This window comes from Oncorhynchus keta, chromosome 15 (assembly GCF_023373465.1).
Source record: "Oncorhynchus keta strain PuntledgeMale-10-30-2019 chromosome 15, Oket_V2, whole genome shotgun sequence".
Taxonomy (NCBI): domain Eukaryota; kingdom Metazoa; phylum Chordata; class Actinopteri; order Salmoniformes; family Salmonidae; genus Oncorhynchus; species Oncorhynchus keta.
Window position 1 is genome coordinate 2,326,942 of NC_068435.1, and position 19,179 is coordinate 2,346,120.

The window sequence follows — 19,179 nt, forward strand, 5'->3', positions numbered from 1 at the left end:
TGTGAAACAACACACTTCACTTATCTGTAGTGTGACAAAACATGTTTTATAATCAGGTAGAACAGAAAACCAGCTGTACTCCGGACCTCATAGGGTATTGAGTCAGCTATCCTCCCAACCCTCTGACATTTGAGTGTCAGCGGTATAAAACCCCTGCATTTGGCTTCACCCTTGACCCACCCTGGCCCCAACCCCATGACCCGCCCAGGCCCCGGCCCGCTCCGGCCCCGACCCCTTGACCCGCACTGGCCCCTGCCCGACCCCTTGACCTGCACTGGCCCCGGCCCAACCCCTTGACCCACCCTTGACCCAACCCCATGACCCGCCCTGGCCCCGGCCCGCCCCGGCCACGACTACTTGACCCGCACTGGCCCCGGCCCGCCCCGGCCCCTTGACCTGCCCTGGCCCCGACCGCTTGACCTGCCCCGACCCCTTGACCCGCCCTGGCCCCGACCCCTTGACCTGCCCCGACCCTCCCTGGCCCCGACCCCTTGACCTGCCCCGACCCTCCCTTCTCCCGACCCCTAGACCCGCCCCTGCCCCGACCCCTTCACCCCCTGGCCCCGACCCCTGATCCGCCCCCTGGCCCCGACCCCTTGATCCGCCCTGGCCCCGACCCCTTGACCTGCCCCGACCCTCCCTGGCCCCGACCCCTTGACCTGCCCCGACCCTCCCTTGCCCCGACCCCTTGACCCCCTGGCCCCGACCCCTTGATCCGCCCTGGCCCCGACCCCTTGACCCGCCCTGGCCCCGACCCCTTGACCCGCCCTGGCCCCGACCCCTTGACCCGCCCTGGCCCCGACCCTCCCTGGCCCCGACCCCTTGACCTTCCCTGGCCCCGACCCCTTGATCCTCCCTGCCCCCACTCTCTCATTCACAAACCCATGTTAAGTAATGGGTATTAAGGCCCTGGAAGCTGTGATGCATGAATTATATAACTGTAATGTGTTTGAGGTAAATCCAACCCTCAGATCACACTCATGAGAGAGAACAGATAGAGAGCTAGATATGAGTCAGAACTATTCCTAAAAACAGTCCCTCAAAATCGGGTTTACGATTAATAATTTCTTTATTTCATTAGTAATTTATTAACAAAATCAATTTCAATCACGGTGTACCTCATTCTCAAAATAGGCTAGGTGCAGTAGGTCAGATTGTCATCACCTGCCCTGGACCAATAGCTGACAAGCCCTGTCAATACTTCATTTAAACCAACAATATTTATCATTGTTGGTTTCCAGATACATGTAGTGACTTACAAGGTAGAGTTTAACTAGAAAATATCATGCAGCTTGACGACATGAACAATGAAAGACGACACAACTCTACGAGGATCTAGCACAGACGACCCCGTCTGACCTGGCCCACCCCGTCTGACAGGCGACCCCGTCTGACCTGGCCCACCCCGTCTGACCTGGCCCACCCCGTCTGACCTGGCCCACCCCGTCTGACCTGGCCCTCCCCGTCTGACCTGGCCCACCACGTCTGACAGGTGACTCCGTATGACCTGGCCCACCCCGTCTGACCTGGCCCACCCCGTCTGACAGGCGACCCCGTCTGACCTGGCCCACCCCGTCTGACAGGTGACTCCGTCTGACCTGGCCCACCCCGTCTGACCTGGCCCACCCCGTCTGACAGGTGACCCCGTCTGACCTGGCCCACCCCGTCTGACCTGGTGACCCCGTCTGACCAGCCCACCCCGTCTGACCTGGCCCACCCCGTCTGACAGGTGACTCCGTCTGACCTGGCCCACCCCGTCTGACAGGTGACTCCGTCTGACCTGGCCCACCCCGTCTGACCTGGCCCACCCCGTCTGACAGGTGACTCCGTCGGCCCTGGCCCACCCCGTCTGACCTGGCCCACCCCATCTGACAGGTGACTCCGTCGGCCCTGGCCCACCCCGTCTGACCTGGCCCACCCCGTCTGACCTGGCCCACCCCGTCTGACAGCCGACTCCGTCTGACCTGGCTCACGGGGCCACAGGCGACCCCGTCTGACCTGGCCCACCCCGTCTGACAGACGACCCCGTCTGACCTGGCCCACCCCGTCTGACCTGGCCCACCCCGTCTGACAGACGACCCCGTCTGACCTGGCCCACCCCGTCTGACAGACGACCCCGTCTGACCTGGCCCACCCCGTCTGACAGACGACTCCGTCTGACCTGGCTCACGGGGCCACAGGAGATTCCGTCTGACCTGGCCCACCCCGTCTGACCTGGCCCACCCCGTCTGACCTGGCCCACCCCGTCTGACAGACGACTCCATCTGACCTGGCCCACGGGGCCACAGGTGACTCCATCTGACCTGGCCCTCGGGGCCACAGGTGACTCCATCTGACCTGGCCCACGGTCAGAATAATGGTGCATTATTTAAGGAGCAGGGTGATATTTGAGGCAGACTGGGGCCATGCTGAAGGAAGCTCTGGGGCCATACTGAAGGAAGCTCTGGGGCCATACTGAACGAAGCTCTGGGGCCATGCTGAAGGAAGCTCTGGGGCCATACTGAAGGAAGCTCTGGGGCCATACTGAAGGAAGCTCTGGGGCCATACTGAAGGAAGCTCTGGGGCCATACTGAAGGAAGCTCTGGGGCCATACTGAAGGAAGCTCTGGGGCCATACTGAAGGAAGCTCTGGGGCCATACTGAAGGAAGCTCTGGGGCCATACTGAAGGAAGCTCTGGGGCCATGCTGAACGAAGCTCTGGGGCCATGCTGAAGGAAGCTCTGGGGCCATACTGAACGAAGCTCTGGGGCCATACTGAAGGAAACTCTGGGGCCGCCATACTGAACGAAGCTCTGGGGCCATACTGAACGAAGCTCTGGGGCCATACTGAACGAAGCTCTGGGGCCATACTGAAGGAAGCTCTGGGGCCATACTGAAGGAAGCTCTGGGGCAGACACGCTCTGGGGCCATACTGAAGGAAGCTCTGGGGCCATACTGAAGGAAGCTCTGGGGCAGACACGCTCTGGGGCCATACTGAAGGAAGCTCTGGGGCCATACTGAAGGAAGCTCTGGGGCCATACTGAAGGAAGCTCTGGGGCCATACTGAAGGAAGCTCTGGGGCCATACTGAAGGAAGCTCTGGGGCCATACTGAAGGAAGCTCTGGGGCAGACACGCTCCGGGTCCATACTGAAGGAAACGCTGTATAATAACAAGCAGGGATTATTAGAGCTAGATGACATAATGGCAGATTAGATGATTAATCTAATGACATCGGTCAGTACATGCTGCTGGAATATGAACCAGAGCATTACTCATCTGGGAAGCATTACCAGTGAAACAAAAAGTTGAATCACAGTCTAAGGTAGGACCTGTGTACCACTTTTAAAATGTAACTGGTAAAATTTAATGGAGGGGAAAAATATGTTCTGACGTGCAATTGCAAAGGTTCCAACCTCACTATTCACTAAGTAATAAAACTGTGTGTGTGTATATACACACATATTTTCCTCCCATTATCAGGACCAGAATGTCCCGACAAGACGGCAGAATGTCCCGACAAGACGCCACAATGTCCCGACAAGACGCCACAATGTCCCGACAAGACGCCACAATGTCCCGACAAGACGCCACAATGTCCCGACAAGACGCCACAATGTCCCGACAAGACGCCACAATGTCCCGACAAGACGCCACAATGTCCCGACAAGACGCCACAATGTCCCGACAAGACGCCACAATGTCCCGACAAGACGCCACAATGTCCCGACAAGACGCCACAATGTCCCGACAAGACGCCACAATGTCCCGACAAGACGCCACAATGTCCCGACAAGACGCCACAATGTCCCGACAAGATGCCACAATGTCCCGACAAGACGCCAGAATATCCCGACAAGACGCCACAATGTCCCGACAAGACGCCACAATGTCCCGACAAGACGCCACAATGTCCCGACAAGACGCCACAATGTCCCGACAAGACGCCACAATGTCCCGACAAGACGCCACAATGTCCCGACAAGACGCCACAATGTCCCGACAAGACGCCACAATGTCCCGAAAAGACGCCACAATGTCCCGACAAGACGCCACAATGTCCCGACAAGATGCCAGAATGTCCCGAAAAGACGCCAGAATATCCCGACAAGACACCACAATGTCCCGACAAGACCCCACAATGTCCCGACAAGACGCCACAATGTCCCGACAAGACGCCACAATGTCCCGACAAGACGCCACAAAGTCAGGAAAACAATAAACATTTTGAAAAGTCAGGATCTTTTTCAATGCTATTTCAGGCTTCAGTTTAGGGTTCCGGAAAACAGGATTTTGAATGGGAACACGTGTGTGTTAGTCGGTAATGGCTTTTGGCCGTTAAAATTAATAAACCGATCAATAAAATTTGCACCAGCCAGGAGAAGGTGGGGAAAAAAATCATTGCAAAATGCATTTTAGCCTATTCATTGATGTAAATAAAAATGTTGTTTAACATCAGTCTATGGATACATTTGCATAATTTAGTGTCACAGCTCTTTCCTGTCAGACAGCAGTTTTATAAACCCAATCATTGTGCAACAATTCTAAAGTTAACAATTGTTTTATGGGCCATGATTAGAAACAACTATTTACAGCTAACTGATAATTGAAGCACCTTCCCCATTCAAATCTGGTTTGGGTTATTAATCAACCTACCAGGGTGTTTACAAACACTACAGGAACAATATAATCCACATGTATTGATCACAGTTTTACTAATACTGTAGAACTTTGTTCTAAAGCTGTATCCATACCCATTGGATACAGTGATCACAGTATAGTGGCTATATACAGGAAAGACAAAGTTCCAAACGCTGGGCCTAAAATAGTGTATAACAGATCATACAAAATATTTTGCTGTGACTTAGGTGGGATGTTAAAAGTATTTGTTGGGCCTCCCGGGTGGCGCAGTGGTCAAGGGCACTGCATCGCACCTGAATGGCACTGCACCTGAAACACTTCAGCGAGCAGGCCTTTCAAATCGACCTGGCTGGGGTATCCTGGAAGGATATTGATCTCATCCCGTCAGTAGAGGATGCCTGGATATTTTTTTAACCTGTTAAGTCGACCCTCTACTTTTTCGAACATTCTGTTAAAAATCGCGCAACATTTCAGCGCCCTTCTACTCAGGCCAGGAATATAGTATATGCATATGATTAGTATGTGTGGATAGAAAACACTCAGACGTTTATAAAACTGGTTAAATCACGCCTATGACTATAACAGAACGTGCGTTTCATCGAAAAGTGCAGGAAAATCTGATCACTGAAAATGGAAATAAATATCCTTGCGCTACTTCCAGGAATTGTTCAAAGTGAACCAAATTAAATGAGGCCGAGGTTGCAGTGCCTACAGCTTCCACACGATGTCTAGAGTCTTGTCATTTGATTCAGCTTTGATTCTTGGTCAAACCGAATCAAGGGAACCGATTCCCTCCGGTCTCCGGCCGGATGTTTTGGTCGAGCTCTCTCCAGACATTTTTTCGAGACGGACACCTATAGAATTTACATCGCCTCCCAATGAATTTTATCGCTTATTAATGTGTACTAATACCTAAAGTTGCATTACAAAAGTACTTGAAGTGTTTTGTGAAAGTTTATCGTCGACTTTTTAAATTTTAAAAAATGACGTTACGTTATGAAACGCTATTTTTTTCCCGTTTATCACACAGTCTTCATAGATCGATATCTAGGCTATATATGGACCGATTTAATCGAAAAAAGACCCAATAGTGATTATGGGACATCTAGGAGTGCCAACAAAGAAGATGGTCAAAGGTAATGAATGTTTTATATTTTATTGTGCGGTTTGTGTAGTGCCGAATATGCTAATTATTTTGTTTACGTCCCCTGCGGGTCTTTTGGGGTGTTACATGCTATCAGATAATAGCTTCTCATGCTTTCGCCGAAAAGCATTTTAAAAATCTGACTTGTTGCCTGGATTCACAACGAGTGTAGCTTTAATTCAATACCATGCATGTGTATTTTAATGAACGTTTGAGTTTTAACTAATACTATTAGCATTTAGCGTAGCGCATTTGCATTTCCAGAGCTCTAGATGGGACGCCTGCGTGCCAGGTAGGAGCAAGAGGTTAAATGCCTTCCTAACCATCTTAAATAAACATGACCCATTCAAAAAATGTAGAACCAGGAACAGATATAGCCAGATAAGAACACCTCCTCCCATCTGCCCACTGTACTGAAGATAGGAAACACTGTCACCACTGATAAATCCACTATAATTGAAAATTTCAATAAGCATTTTTCTACGGCTGGCCATGCTTTCCACCTGGCTACTCCTACCCCGGTCAACAACACTGCACCCCCACGGCAACTCGCCCAAGCCTTCCCCATTTCTCCTTCTCCCAAATCCGGTCAGCTGATGTTCTGAAAGAGCTGCAAAATCTGGACCCCTACAAATCAGCCGGGCTAGACAATTTGGACCCTTTCTTTCTAAAAATTCTGCCGAAATTGTTGCCACCCCTATTACTAACCTGTTCAACCTCTCTTTCGTGTCGTCTGAGATTCCCAAAGATTGGAAACCAAACTGCTACAGACCTATATCTATCCTACCATGCCTTTCTAAGGTCTTCGAAAGCAAAGTCAACAAACAGATTACCGACCATTTCGAATCTCACCATACCTTCTCTGCTATGCAATCTGGTTTCAGAGCTGGTCATGGGTGCACCTTGGCCAAGCTCAAGGTCCTAAACTATATCATAACCGCCATCGATAAGAGACAATACTGTGCAGCTGTATTCATTCACCTGGCCAAGGCTTTCGACTCTGTCCATAACCACATTCAGCAGACTCAACAGCCTTGGTTTCTCAAATGACTGCCTCGCCTGGTCCACCAACTACTTCTCAGACAGAGTTCAGTGTGTCAAATCAGAGGGCCTGTTGTCCGGACCTCTGGCAGTCTATGGGGGTGCCACAGGGTTCAATTCTCAGGCCGACTCTATTCTCTGTATACATCAATGAGGTCGCTCTTGCTGCTGGTGAGTCTCTGATGTACCTCTACACAGACGACACCATTCTGTATTCTTCTGGCCCTTCTTTGGACACTGTTAACTAACCTCCAGACAAGCTTCAATGCGATACACCTCTCCTTCCATGGCCGCCAACTGCTCTTAAATGCAAGTAAAACTAAATGCACGCTCTTCAACCAATCGCTGCCCACACCTGCCCGCCGTCCAGCATCACTACTCTGGACGGTTCTGACTTAGAATATGTGGACAACTACAAATACCTAGGTGTCTGGTTAGACCGCAAACTCTCCTTCCAGACTCACATTAAGCATCTCCAATCCAAAATTAAATCTAGAATAGGCTTTCTATTTCGCAACAAAGCCTCCTTCACTCATGCTGCCAAATATACCCTCGTAAAACTGACTATCCTACCGATTCTTAACTTCGGCGATGTCATTTACAAAATAGCCTCCAACACTCTACTCAGCAAATTGGATGCAGTCTATCACAGTGCAATCTGTTTTGTCACCAAAGCCCCATATACTACTCACCACTGCGACCTGTATGCTCTCATTGGCTGGCCCTTGCTACATATTTGACACCAAACCCACTGGCTCCAGGTCATCTATAAGTCTTTGCTAGGTAAAGCCCCGCCTTATCTCAGCTCACTGGTCACCATAGCAGCACGCGCTCCAGCAGGTTTTTTCTCTCTGGTCACTGATCTTCCCAATTTCGTTTGCAATTAGCATTAGTTAGCATATTTCTAACAAATTCACTATTTTACTTGTTTCATTTTATTACCCAAATTTGTATTTTATTTTGGTGCCCACTTCTATACGAAACTGTAAATCCCGGAGTGAGAGAAGGACGGTATGAACACGGGCTTTTACTGTTCGTTACTCGTCTTGTTGGCTGAGGAAAAGTGGACATTTATTCTAACATGGGCAAAGTGTGAGGTAAGGACACACGGCATTGCCAACTGAACTGTTCTGTTCATATCAATTACCAATATCAATATCTATTATCAATAATAATAATATATAATAATATATTATCAATATCAATTATTATTACATAATCTAAAATGTGATTTCTGTCATTCTGAGCACCAACTGAACTGTTCTGTTCATATCAATTACCATAATCTAAAATGTGATTTCTGTCATTCTGAGCACCAACTGAACTGTTCTGTTCATATCAATTACCATAATCTAAAATGTGATTTCTGTCATTCTGAGCACCAACTGAACTTGCATGTTCTGTTCATATCAATTACCATAATCTAAAATGTGATTTCTGTCATTCTGAGCACCAACTGAACTTGCATGTTCTGTTCATATCAATTACCATAATCTAAAATGTGATTTCTGTCATTCTGAGCACCAACTGAACTTGCATGTTCTGTTCATATCAATTACCATAATCTAAAATGTGATTTCTGTCATTCTGAGCACCAACTGAACTTGCATGTTCTGTTCATATCAATTACCATAATCTAAAATGTGATTTATGTCATTCTGAGCACCACGGGTAGACACCCTAAATCAGGTTACGCAGTCATGCATATGGGTCCAGTAAATGTATGAAATGTCCGGGAAATTAAAAAGCTGCCGGTCACATGGTCCTACTAGAAACCCTGGCGTGTGTGTATCTGTTAGTCTCACCAGTTTGATGGCCACATATTCATTAGTGTACAGGTTCTTCCCCAGGCGAAGCTCTCCGAAGTTCCCACAGCCGATCTTCTTCCCGACCCGGAAGTTAGGGCCCACCATGAGCACCCCGGAGTTGCTCCCCGAGCTGCGACTGCTATGCCCCGACCGGCTCCCTCCAGACTTTGACATCCTCTTCCCTTCCTCTGCCTCCCCCTTTCCTCCTCCTCCTCTCTTGTCAAAGTCCATAAGTTTGTGGTACCCTGGTCTCTCCACGATCACTCCACTGCCATGCAGTCCTCAGAGCCGCCAAAACATCCACCAGACCGGCAGGGGGCGTGGAGGGGAACAGAGCACCTCACACTGAGCAGAGGGAAGTCCTGAAAGTGTGTCTGCATATCATTTACATTTAGCCTATGGACCTCAACGGTTGAGCTGATAACTACTAATTAAGCCAGCAATAGTGAGAGTAAAGATCTGGTGAACTGATCCGGATCGGGCAGCCGTCTTCACGGTCTCTCCGCTCCTGGTGGTCTGGATTTGGGAATCTCACCCTCTCTTCTCCAATCACCAGCAACAAAGCTGTATCTCAACCCAGGACTGGACTCACAGGCTCACACAAACAAAGTAGACTATCCTAGCTAAAAGGTAGGAAGAAAGGCTCTCCTAGCTAAAGGTAGGAAGATGCTCCTGGCTGTGTGGTTGATGTGGGCGTCGTCCTCCAGCGCCCACTCCTGGTGAGGTTGTGAATGCGCAGTCATTCCCAGCAGTCTGATAGACCTGGTGGAGAGGTGGTCTGGGAACTCTGATTGGACCGAGACAGACAGGCTAACAAAGCAGCTCTACCTCTCACTGAAGAACACCTGGGGAAAGAGACAATGAGACAGAACGTTAACCAACCATTTCAAATCTGGGGATACTGAATTAATCTACGGGTTGGCATGCACACATAAAAGGCTAAGAATGCTATAGTAAAAGGCTAACAATGCTATAGTAATAGGCTAACAATGCTATAACTCTAGGCTAACAATGCTATAATTCTTCAACCATGTGACAACATAGTTCTCGTAAATAAATGCATTATTGGTTTAGTTTTGTTGGTGAATTAACTTTCAGAAGAAGGGTATTCGTTTGTTATCCTAAGTACCGTGTTGTCCTCAGGAATCATTCCAGGAAGGAACTTCTTGTGAAACTAAACGATAAACTAAATTTTCTGATAACTACAATAACAAACAGTGCTGTATTAATCCAGGCTAACAAACCCACATTCATCTGAATCAGGCCTAACTTCTACCACATCCAGTCAACAGGCATGGCTACGTCCTCAATCGGCCCCTATTCCCTATGAGCCCTGGTCTAAAGTAGTGCACTATGTAGGGGATAGGGTGCCGGAGGTCTCTGGTCTAAAGTAGTGCACTATGTAGGGGATAGGGTGACAGGTCTCTGGTCTAAAGTAGTGCACTATGTAGGGGATAGGTTGCCATGTGGGAAACCTCCCTCCCACGACAGATCTGTCTTCCAGATATAGGCCCTACACACAGACATGTGATTTCTACTGTTGTCTGAGCACAAGCACAAGCTTGAACTAAACCCAGCAACTGGAGAGTCTGAGGTCAGGTGAACAAATGACCAAAGAACAGAAATCACTAGAATAGGTCTAGTTGTCTCTTAATAATACCAAGCACAGCAGTAAAATACCAATGCCAACACAAACCTTTCACTGGGAAGTAAAAAAAAAAAACCCATCAGAGCAAAACTTTAACCAAAATCTACATTTTCCTGATTGGTTAGCTAATTCTTTTTAAAAAAAAGAGATTAGATAATCCAGGACAGAAGAAGTCTTGCATGTCGAAAGACCCCAGAGCATCTAAAGTCTGATCTGTAGAAACGAGAGCCCATCCTGCAGTTACACCTGTATCAATTTCACAGTGGTGGACAGAGAGGAACAAAGCCTCCACATAACCTCTTGCTTAAGACATAATACATCTGATCGGTTGAGACGGATTGAGTAGCAGGGTTGGAGTCAATTCCATTTCAATTCCAGGCAATTAAGGAAGTACACTGAAATTCGTGTTCAGTCGGGAACATTTGAAATTGGGTTAACTTTCTGAATTGACTGGAATTGAAATGGAATTGACCCCATCCCTGCAGAGTAGAATCATCACAACACCACAGTAGGACTCAAATGCAGACCTTCCTCCATGTGCAGGGGATTTCTGTGGTGGGCAGCAACCCTGCTACATCCAGCCGAGTAGGCCTTACTCTAGAGAAGTATGGGGTTACTTCATATACCACATTTCAGACTGTTTAGGACCCCTAGGGCTGGGAAGACACCAGTATCGTGATACTTATTAGTATAGTGGCAAGGAAACAAAACACGAACCGGCATTAACTTCGTTGGTGAAAACAGCACTAATGTTAATATATAATAATAATATATGCCATTTAGCGGACGCTTTTATCCAAAGCGACTTACAGTCATGTGTGCATACATTCTACGTATGGGTGGTCCCGGGAATTGAACCCACTACCCTGGCATTACAAGCGCCATGCTCTACCAACTGAGCTACAGAAGGACCAAACAGGAAACAAACATAATTATGTTGGCATCCAGAATCACATTTATTTCCCAAGCTATCACACCCAATATTCTACATACAGCGGTTTTCAAAAGGACCATAAAGTTCATTTTTGCCATGGGGGGGTGTTTCACTGGTATGTCACAGCCCTACAAGACTCTGTTGGTTTCACATCAGAATAAACAAGAGCACTGCCAGGGGGATCCACCATCTTCATTAAGCCTCTAAATGTAATATCTATGTGGTTTAGGAATAAGACTGCGTAGTAATCAGACTTCAGTGCTACTGCCAGTGGGGTATCAGCCAAAATAAGGCTTTTAGACAAGAGAGTGGCATGGGCAAAGGCTGGGGAGTAGACTGGGGAGTAGATTATAGGAGAATAGTACAGTTCTTGCTAAGACATTGTGATATGTTTACAAGCCTACCTACAGTCTAGCGACCTACAGCTTTGAAACTACAGTAGCTAGCTAGTTTGCAAGTATGAATATACTAAACACAGACAGCAACCAAACAAGTAACTATTAAACTCAATACTACCTAGATTAGCTTGATTATCAGTAGATTGCATCTAGGTAGCTGGAAAACAGTCTTACTGTAAAGGTTTTGGTCATAATAGGCGAGTTAGCAATCGAATTATGTCCAAGATAACTAACTAGCACCTGGCTAGCCTAGTTAGTCAAAAGTATTGTGTGATCTGTGCGTGTCTCTTTGGCATTACCGATACACCATTGTAATAAACAAGTTACTAAAACCTGACTTGATTCTTTTGTTTTTTTTATTACCCAGGTAATATATCTTTTAGGGCTGTGTTTACACAGCTTCAACAAGCTAACCACGGCTAGATAAACTAGCTAGGCTTGAAAACACTTCACCTGCTCTCCTAGTTACATATTGTTATGTTACCTAACGAAAGCCAGCTAAGTTAGCAAGCTGCCTTCCCGTCCTGGCATTGTTGTCGTAGTTGACAATGGATTATATAACAGCTATAACGTTACAATTATTAAAAGCAAAAATATAAGAATTAGCTAGGGGGTTTTGGCAAAGAATGTTCACGTTAGGGTTAGCAGTAACTGGTTGTCGCGGCTAAAGTTAGTTAGCCACCAAGCTAAAGTTAGTTAGCCACCAAGCTAAAGTTAGTTAGCCACCAAGCTAAAGTTAGTTAGCCACCAAGCTAAAGTTAGTTAGCCACCAAGCTAAAGTTAGTTAGCCACCAAGCTAAAGTTAGTTAGCCACCAAGCTAAAGTTAGTTAGCCACCAAGCTAAAGTTAGCTATGAAAAGGCAGATTCATTTGCACTCACTGTATGTAGACTTTTTGTTTTCTTTTGTTCTACTGTATTACTGACTGTATGTTTTGTTTACTCCATGTGTAACTCTGTGTTGTTGTATGTGTTGAACTGCTTTGCTTTATCTTGACCAGGTCGCAGTTGTTCTTAACTAGCCTACCTGGTGAAATAAATCACCTTTTGGTTAACTAAATGTTACCAAGCTGTTGCTACGTCCAAACCAAGTAACGTTAACTTGGTTAGCCAGTGACCTGCAATGGGATGTCTAGTTAACCAACCTATCAAAAAAATGCAATTCCAGTAATATGTACATTTGTCTTTTGCTAACTAGCCTAGCCTGCGGTAGATAATCACAAGAGTCAGGAAGTTATCTGGAACTAAGCAGGTGATTTGTTGTCGCTGTGGCCCCAGAGAGGCAACTTTTATACGGTGAATTTTTCGATGGTAAATTTAAAAAATAAAAAAGTGTAAATAAAACATTTTAAAAATACATTTTATGTTTAAAATGAGCAACAACATGAATATTTCCCCCAAGTACAAAAAAATATATATATATATAGCAATAACACGGCAACTCCTTAATCCGTAACTTTACCGTGGAGAACGATATGCACATTTCCTTCAACACATCAACATATTTTTGGGGGGCAAAACAAACGAAGAGACTAAATCGTTTACCTTCTCATGTTCTGTTTTGTTTTAAGACACGGAAAATTCCAAATGTATAGTTTATGTGATTTTCTTCAATTTCCTCCTCTCTCTCTCTCTCTCTCTCTGCCTGTCGTCTCTTTGGCTAAGTCTCGCCACTGCCGGTAAAAAAAGAAGAAGGTAACAAACCGAACAGGACATTTTGCTGCAGCGCCGCTGTTCAACACCGGTCCAATGTGGTGCCACAATAAGGATTAGCCACAAAATAGTGGAATAAAAGTCTCACATTGAAACTGATCTACACAGATACTGTACAAAAAATGGTGGAATAATGTCATATTTGGACTAGATCATGCTAAATAATTAAATAATTTGGCAATAAACAATACAAACAAGTTATAATTCCACTTTGGCTGTATTAAACTGCATAATTGTATTGGGGGTTTTTAATATCTTCACTGTAGAGCCTAGCCTATGGAGTCTGTACACATGAAATGGGGTATCAGCCTACTCAGTGACACCCACAGAACACAACTATTAGGAGAATGTTCCATCAACAGCCTACACTGAACAGGGTTCCCATGTTCTCAGGATGTAAAGATATTACTGTTCTAGACACGTTTCTGTGTATCAGTTGTCAAGACGTCGCCTGATGGTCCCAAAGAAATGTTCCCAAAGTGGGTCTCAAACCCAAGCCACGAGCACCAATGATAAATGCCTTAATCACTGTCCCAATGAGGGATATCTTTAGGGCATGTGCTTATTGAGCCAGTATAGTTAGGCCCAGTTCTGAATAACCCCTACCCCTCCTCCCCAGTATAGTTAGGCCCTGTTCTGAATAAACCCATAGCCCCTCCTCCCCAGTATAGTTAGGCCCTGTCCGGAATAAACCCCTAGCCCCTCCTCCCCAGTATAGTTAGGCCCTGTCCAGAATAAACCCATAGCCCCTCCTCCCCAGTATAGTTAGGCCCTGTCCTGAATAACCCCTACCCCTCCTCCCCAGTATAGTTAGGCCCTGTCCTGAAGAAACCCCTAGCCCCTCCTCCCCAGTATAGTTAGGCCCTGTTCTGAATAAACCCCTAGCCCCTCCTCCCCAGTATAGTTAGGCCCTGTCCAGAATAAACCCCTAGCCCCTCCTCCCCAGTATAGTTAGGCCCTGTTCTGAATAAACCCCTAGCCCCTCCTCCCCAGTATAGTTAGGCCCTGTCCAGAATAAACCCCTAGCCCCTCCTCCCCAGTATAGTTAGGCCCGGTTCTGAATAAACCCCTAACCCCTCCTCCCCAGTATAGTTAGGCCCTGTCCTGAATAAACCCCTAGCCCCTCCTCCCCAGTATAGTTAGGCCCTGTCCTGAAGAAACCCCTAGCCCCTCCTCCCCAGTATAGTTAGGCCCTGTCCTGAATAAACCCCTAGCCCCTCCTCCCCAGTATAGTTAGGCCCTGTTCTGAATAAACCCCTAGCCCCTCCTCCCCAGTATAGTTAGGCCCTGTCCAGAATGAACCCCTAACCCCTCCTCCCCAGTATAGGTAGGCCCTGTCCTGAATAAACCCCTAGCCCCTCCTCCCCAGTATAGTTAGGCCCTGTTCTGAATAAACCCCTAGCCCCTCCTCCCCAGTATAGTTAGGCCCTGTTCTGAATAAACCCCTAGCCCCTCCTCCCCAGTATAGTTAGGCCCTGTCCAGAATAAACCCCTAGCCCCTCCTCCCCAGTATAGTTAGGCCCTGTCCTGAATAAACCCCTAGCCCCTCCTCCCCAGTATAGTTAGGCCCTGTTCTGAATAAACCCCTAGCCCCTCCTCCCCAGTATAGTTAGGCCCTGTCCTGAATAAACCCCTAGCCCCTCCTCCCCAGTATAGTTAGGCCCTGTCCAGAATAAACCCCTAGCCCCTCCTCCCCAGTATAGTTAGGCCCTGTTCTGAATAAACCCCTAGCCCCTCCTCCCCAGTATAGTTAGGCCCTGTCCAGAATAAACCCCTAACACCTCCTCCCCAGTATAGTTAGGCCCTGTTCTGAATAAACCCCTAGCCCCTCCTCCCCAGTATAGTTAGGCCCTGTTCTGAATAAACCCCTAGCCCCTCCTCCCCAGTATAGTTAGGCCCTGTCCTGAATAAACCCCTAACCCCTCCTCCCCAGTATAGTTAGGCCCTGTTCTGAATAACCCCTAGCCCCTCCTCCCCAGTATAGTTAGGCCCTGTCCTGAATAACCCCTAGCCCCTCCTCCCCAGTATAGTTAGGCCCTGTCCTGAATAACCCCTAGCCCCTCCTCCCCATTATAGTTAGGCCCTGTCCTGAATAAACCCCTAGCCCCTCCTCCCCAGTATAGTTAGGCCCTGTTCTGAATAAACCCCTAGCCCCTCCTCCCCAGTATAGTTAGGCCCTGTCCAGAATGAACCCCTAGCCCCTCCTCCCCAGTATAGTTAGGCCCTGTCCAGAATGAACCCCTAACCCCTCCTCCCCAGTATATTTAGGCCCTGTCCAGAATAAACCCCTAGCCCCTCCTCCCCAGTATAGTTAGGCCCTGTTCTGAATAAACCCCTAGCCCCTCCTCCCCAGTATAGTTAGGCCCTGTTCTGAATAAACCCCTAGCCCCTCCTCCCCAGTATAGTTAGGCCCTGTCCAGAATAAACCCCTAACCCCTCCTCCCCAGTATAGTTAGGCCCTGTCCTGAATAAACCCCTAGCCCCTCCTCCCCAGTATAGTTAGGCCCTGTTCTGAATAAACCCCTAGCCCCTCCTCCCCAGTATAGTTAGGCCCTGTCCTGAATAAACCCCTAGCCCCTCCTCCCCAGTATAGTTAGGCCCTGTCCTGAATAAACCCCTAGCCCCTCCTCCCCAGTATAGTTAGGCCCTGTTCTGAATAAACCCCTAGCCCCTCCTCCCCAGTATAGTTAGGCCCTGTCCTGAATAAACCCCTAGCCCCTCCTCCCCAGTATAGTTAGGCCCTGTCCTGAATAAACCCCTAGCCCCTCCTCCCCAGTATAGTTAGGCCCTGTTCTGAATAAACCCCTAGCCCCTCCTCCCCAGTATAGTTAGGCCCTGTCCTGAATAACCCCTAGCCCCTCCTCCCCAGTATAGTTAGGCCCTGTCCTGAATAACCCCTAACCCCTCCTCCCCAGTATAGTGGGGCCCTGTCCAGAATAAACCCCTAGCCCCTCCTCCCCATTATAGTTAGGCCCTGTCCAGAATAAACCCCTAGCCCCTCCCCAGTATAGTTAGGCCCTGTTCTGAATAAACCCCTAGCCCCTCCTCCCCAGTATAGTTAGGCCCTGTCCTGAATAACCCCTAGCCCCTAGCCCCTCCCCTCCCCATTATAGTTAGGCCCTGTCCTGAATAAACCCCTAGCCCCTCCCCAGTATAGTTAGGCCCTGTTCTGAATAACCCCTAGCCCCTCCTCCCCAGTATAGTTAGGCCCTGTCCTGAATAACCCCTACCCCTCCTCCCCAGTATAGTTAGGCCCTGTCCTGAATAAACCCCTAACACCTCCTCGCTAGGCATTGTGTCGATCAAGAACAACGTGATAGGTGTGAGGAGCGTCATTAAAACAGGTTAATATGCCCCACGAACATTAGACAACTATACAGAAAACCCTTAAATTGCTGAAATAACTTAATAAAATCAATGATGAGAGAATAGTCGGATGAATTGATACCTGACACGGACACGGCAGCGTAGCAGGAAGATCGGACATGCACAATAAAATCATGTATGTCAAATATTTCAATTGAAAGCACTATGTTAAACAGCACTCTGTGTTTGTGTGTATCCCTAACCTTGCCAACAGACAAAGAACTACGAATGGATCAGTGGTTCACCAATCAGAACCTTGATTGTCTCAGCAACAGTAACAAGACGTGATGTGTCAATTATTCTTCAAGCAACGTTCCCATCAAAAAGGTGTCTAAAAACATCAATATGGTATATATTCGGAGAACGTGGATAGCGTTGGCACGGAGGAGGAGCGTGTGGGAGTCGAGCTGGAGCGCTGGATGATCAGTTCAAACGCCGACACCCTTGACGACACGGCGTCCCGCCGGGGAATGTTCCCCCCCTGCCTCGTCCCCCTCCCCATCAGTTGCATTGATCCTCACCTTTTCAAACAGGTTCTGTGTATGTTTGGTGGAATGTTGATGGAACATTCTCTTATTTTGAGGGTGAAAGGGACAATTTCACTATTGTGGCTAATTCTATTGTGGCTTCTCACAGATTTAATAAACTAGCAATTTATTTATTTTGTTTATATTTTATTTTTCATATTTATTTCACCTTTATTTCAACCAGGTAGGCAGGTTGAGAACAAGTTCTCATTTACAATTGCGACCTGGCCAAGATAAAGCAAACAATTCGATACTTACAACAACACAGAGTTACACATGGAGTAAAACAAACATACAGTCAATAAAACAGTAGAAAAATAAGTCTATATACAATGTGAGCAAATGAGGTGAGATAAGGGAGGTAAAAGGCAACTAAAAAAAGGCCATGGTGGTCGAAGTAAATACAATATAGCAAGTAAAACACTGGAATGCAATCCTAACTTGGTTTGGGGAATAGTTAGTCATAAACTCACTGGGGAAAACCTTGTGCGGCAGCTCAGCAGCTGAGGAAGTGGATATTTCATGACTATCCACGTTTGAACCTGATATGCAGCCTACTACATGATAGGCCTCTCTAGGCCACTATACACCAGCCCTATGTGCTTTATAAGTGAAGAATTGATTGTAAGAGGGTGTGAACTGTTGGTCAGTGTTATCGAACCATTGGCTAGTATATCATGAGAGCTACTCAGACCTGTTTTTCCTATAGGGGTGTGAAGTCTCAAACCCTGTAGGTAGTTTCCACACTGCCCTTCTGTGTCTGAAGGGACTCCATGCACACACGAAGCTGGACATCACAGGAGGCTACTGGGGAGAGAACGGCTCATAATAATACCCGGCAACGGAGCAAATGGAATGGAATCAAACACATAGAAACCATGTGTTTGATGCATTTGACACGACTAATTCCGCTCCAGCCATTAACACAAGCCTGTCCTCCCCAATTAAGGTAACACTCCTGTGGTGGATAGACAGTATATTTACCAGCAGGACTGAGTAGAGCCGTGATGATAAACCAGAAATGACCGACCAAACCAACCACCTATCATGGACATTTTGCTGATATTGTTCATTACGACAAATAACCTATAGGGAGGGCCCTACTGGAGATATGTGATGTTTGAAATAACATAGGTTTGTTAATATGGGTGATCGTTCATGTGACAATTGATGGCTACAACATTCAAAGTAGTAGTAGTGGTAGTTTAAATTGTAATAAAAAAAATGTAATAAATTAATACTGTGATGTAAATTAATGTGATAAATGTATCTTTCTATTTATCGTTATCATGATCATTTGTGGATTGTGGTCCATATCATCCAGCTGTACACTCTGACAACAACAACAAAAACAACCTATTCAAAGGGTTCTCCTACAGGGACAGCCAAAGAACCCGTTTTGGTTCTAGAGAGCACCTTTTCTTCTAAGAATGTAGGACTGACTGACAGTATGTTCCTGATCTTGCAGAAAAGCCCTTGTTCTGGTCGCCTGAGCCACAACTGTTTTCCTTTTAGTTGTGTTGGATGTCATAAGGTGTATGCACCAATTTGTAAGTCGCTCTGGATAAGAGCGTCTGCTAAATGACTTAAATGTAAATGTAAATGTTTTCCTTTCGTCTTTCTCTGGATAATTCTCTGTTTTTTTTCCCCTAATGGATTAGTACAGAGCATTTAACTTTGTCCGTTTCATTTATAACATGTTGTTGCTTTATAAGAAGTGTTTGTTTCTGTGGAACCATTTTTGGCTATGTTACATATTCATTAAAAAGGCCAGACATGCTGGGCAGTGGTGGAAAGATGGCCATGTATTCCTGAATGCTAGCTCCAGCCTACCCAACATCAGCTTCTCTCTGTGAGTGGAGCTGGGGAGAAGGGCAGTGGGAATTACACCTATTTGTGATAATATGGGACGCCGTTTGGATCTTTGTATGCGTCAAAAAAAAAGATACACGACAAATAACACTATTTGACTTGTCAAATAAGCT

At 47.0% G+C, this 19,179-nt stretch overlaps 1 protein-coding gene across 4 annotated transcripts in view; it reads right to left on the reverse strand.

Moving 5' to 3' along the window:
• Positions 1-13,259, reverse strand: part of LOC118381226 (casein kinase I-like) — an 85,248-nt gene extending 71,989 nt beyond the window's left edge. For all 4 annotated transcript variants that reach the window (XR_008064532.1, XR_008064531.1, XM_052462756.1 and 1 more), the window contains exons 1-2: positions 13,134-13,259; positions 8,608-9,455 (exon numbers count right to left, since the gene is read on the reverse strand). Coding sequence is in view for 2 of the 4 variants with exons in the window: in XM_052462756.1 (XP_052318716.1) it covers positions 8,608-8,841 (234 nt within the window). In the remaining 2 variants the exon portion in view is untranslated. The remainder of the gene's footprint in view (positions 1-8,607; positions 9,456-13,133) is intronic.
• Positions 13,260-19,179: the final 5,920 nt, after the last annotated feature.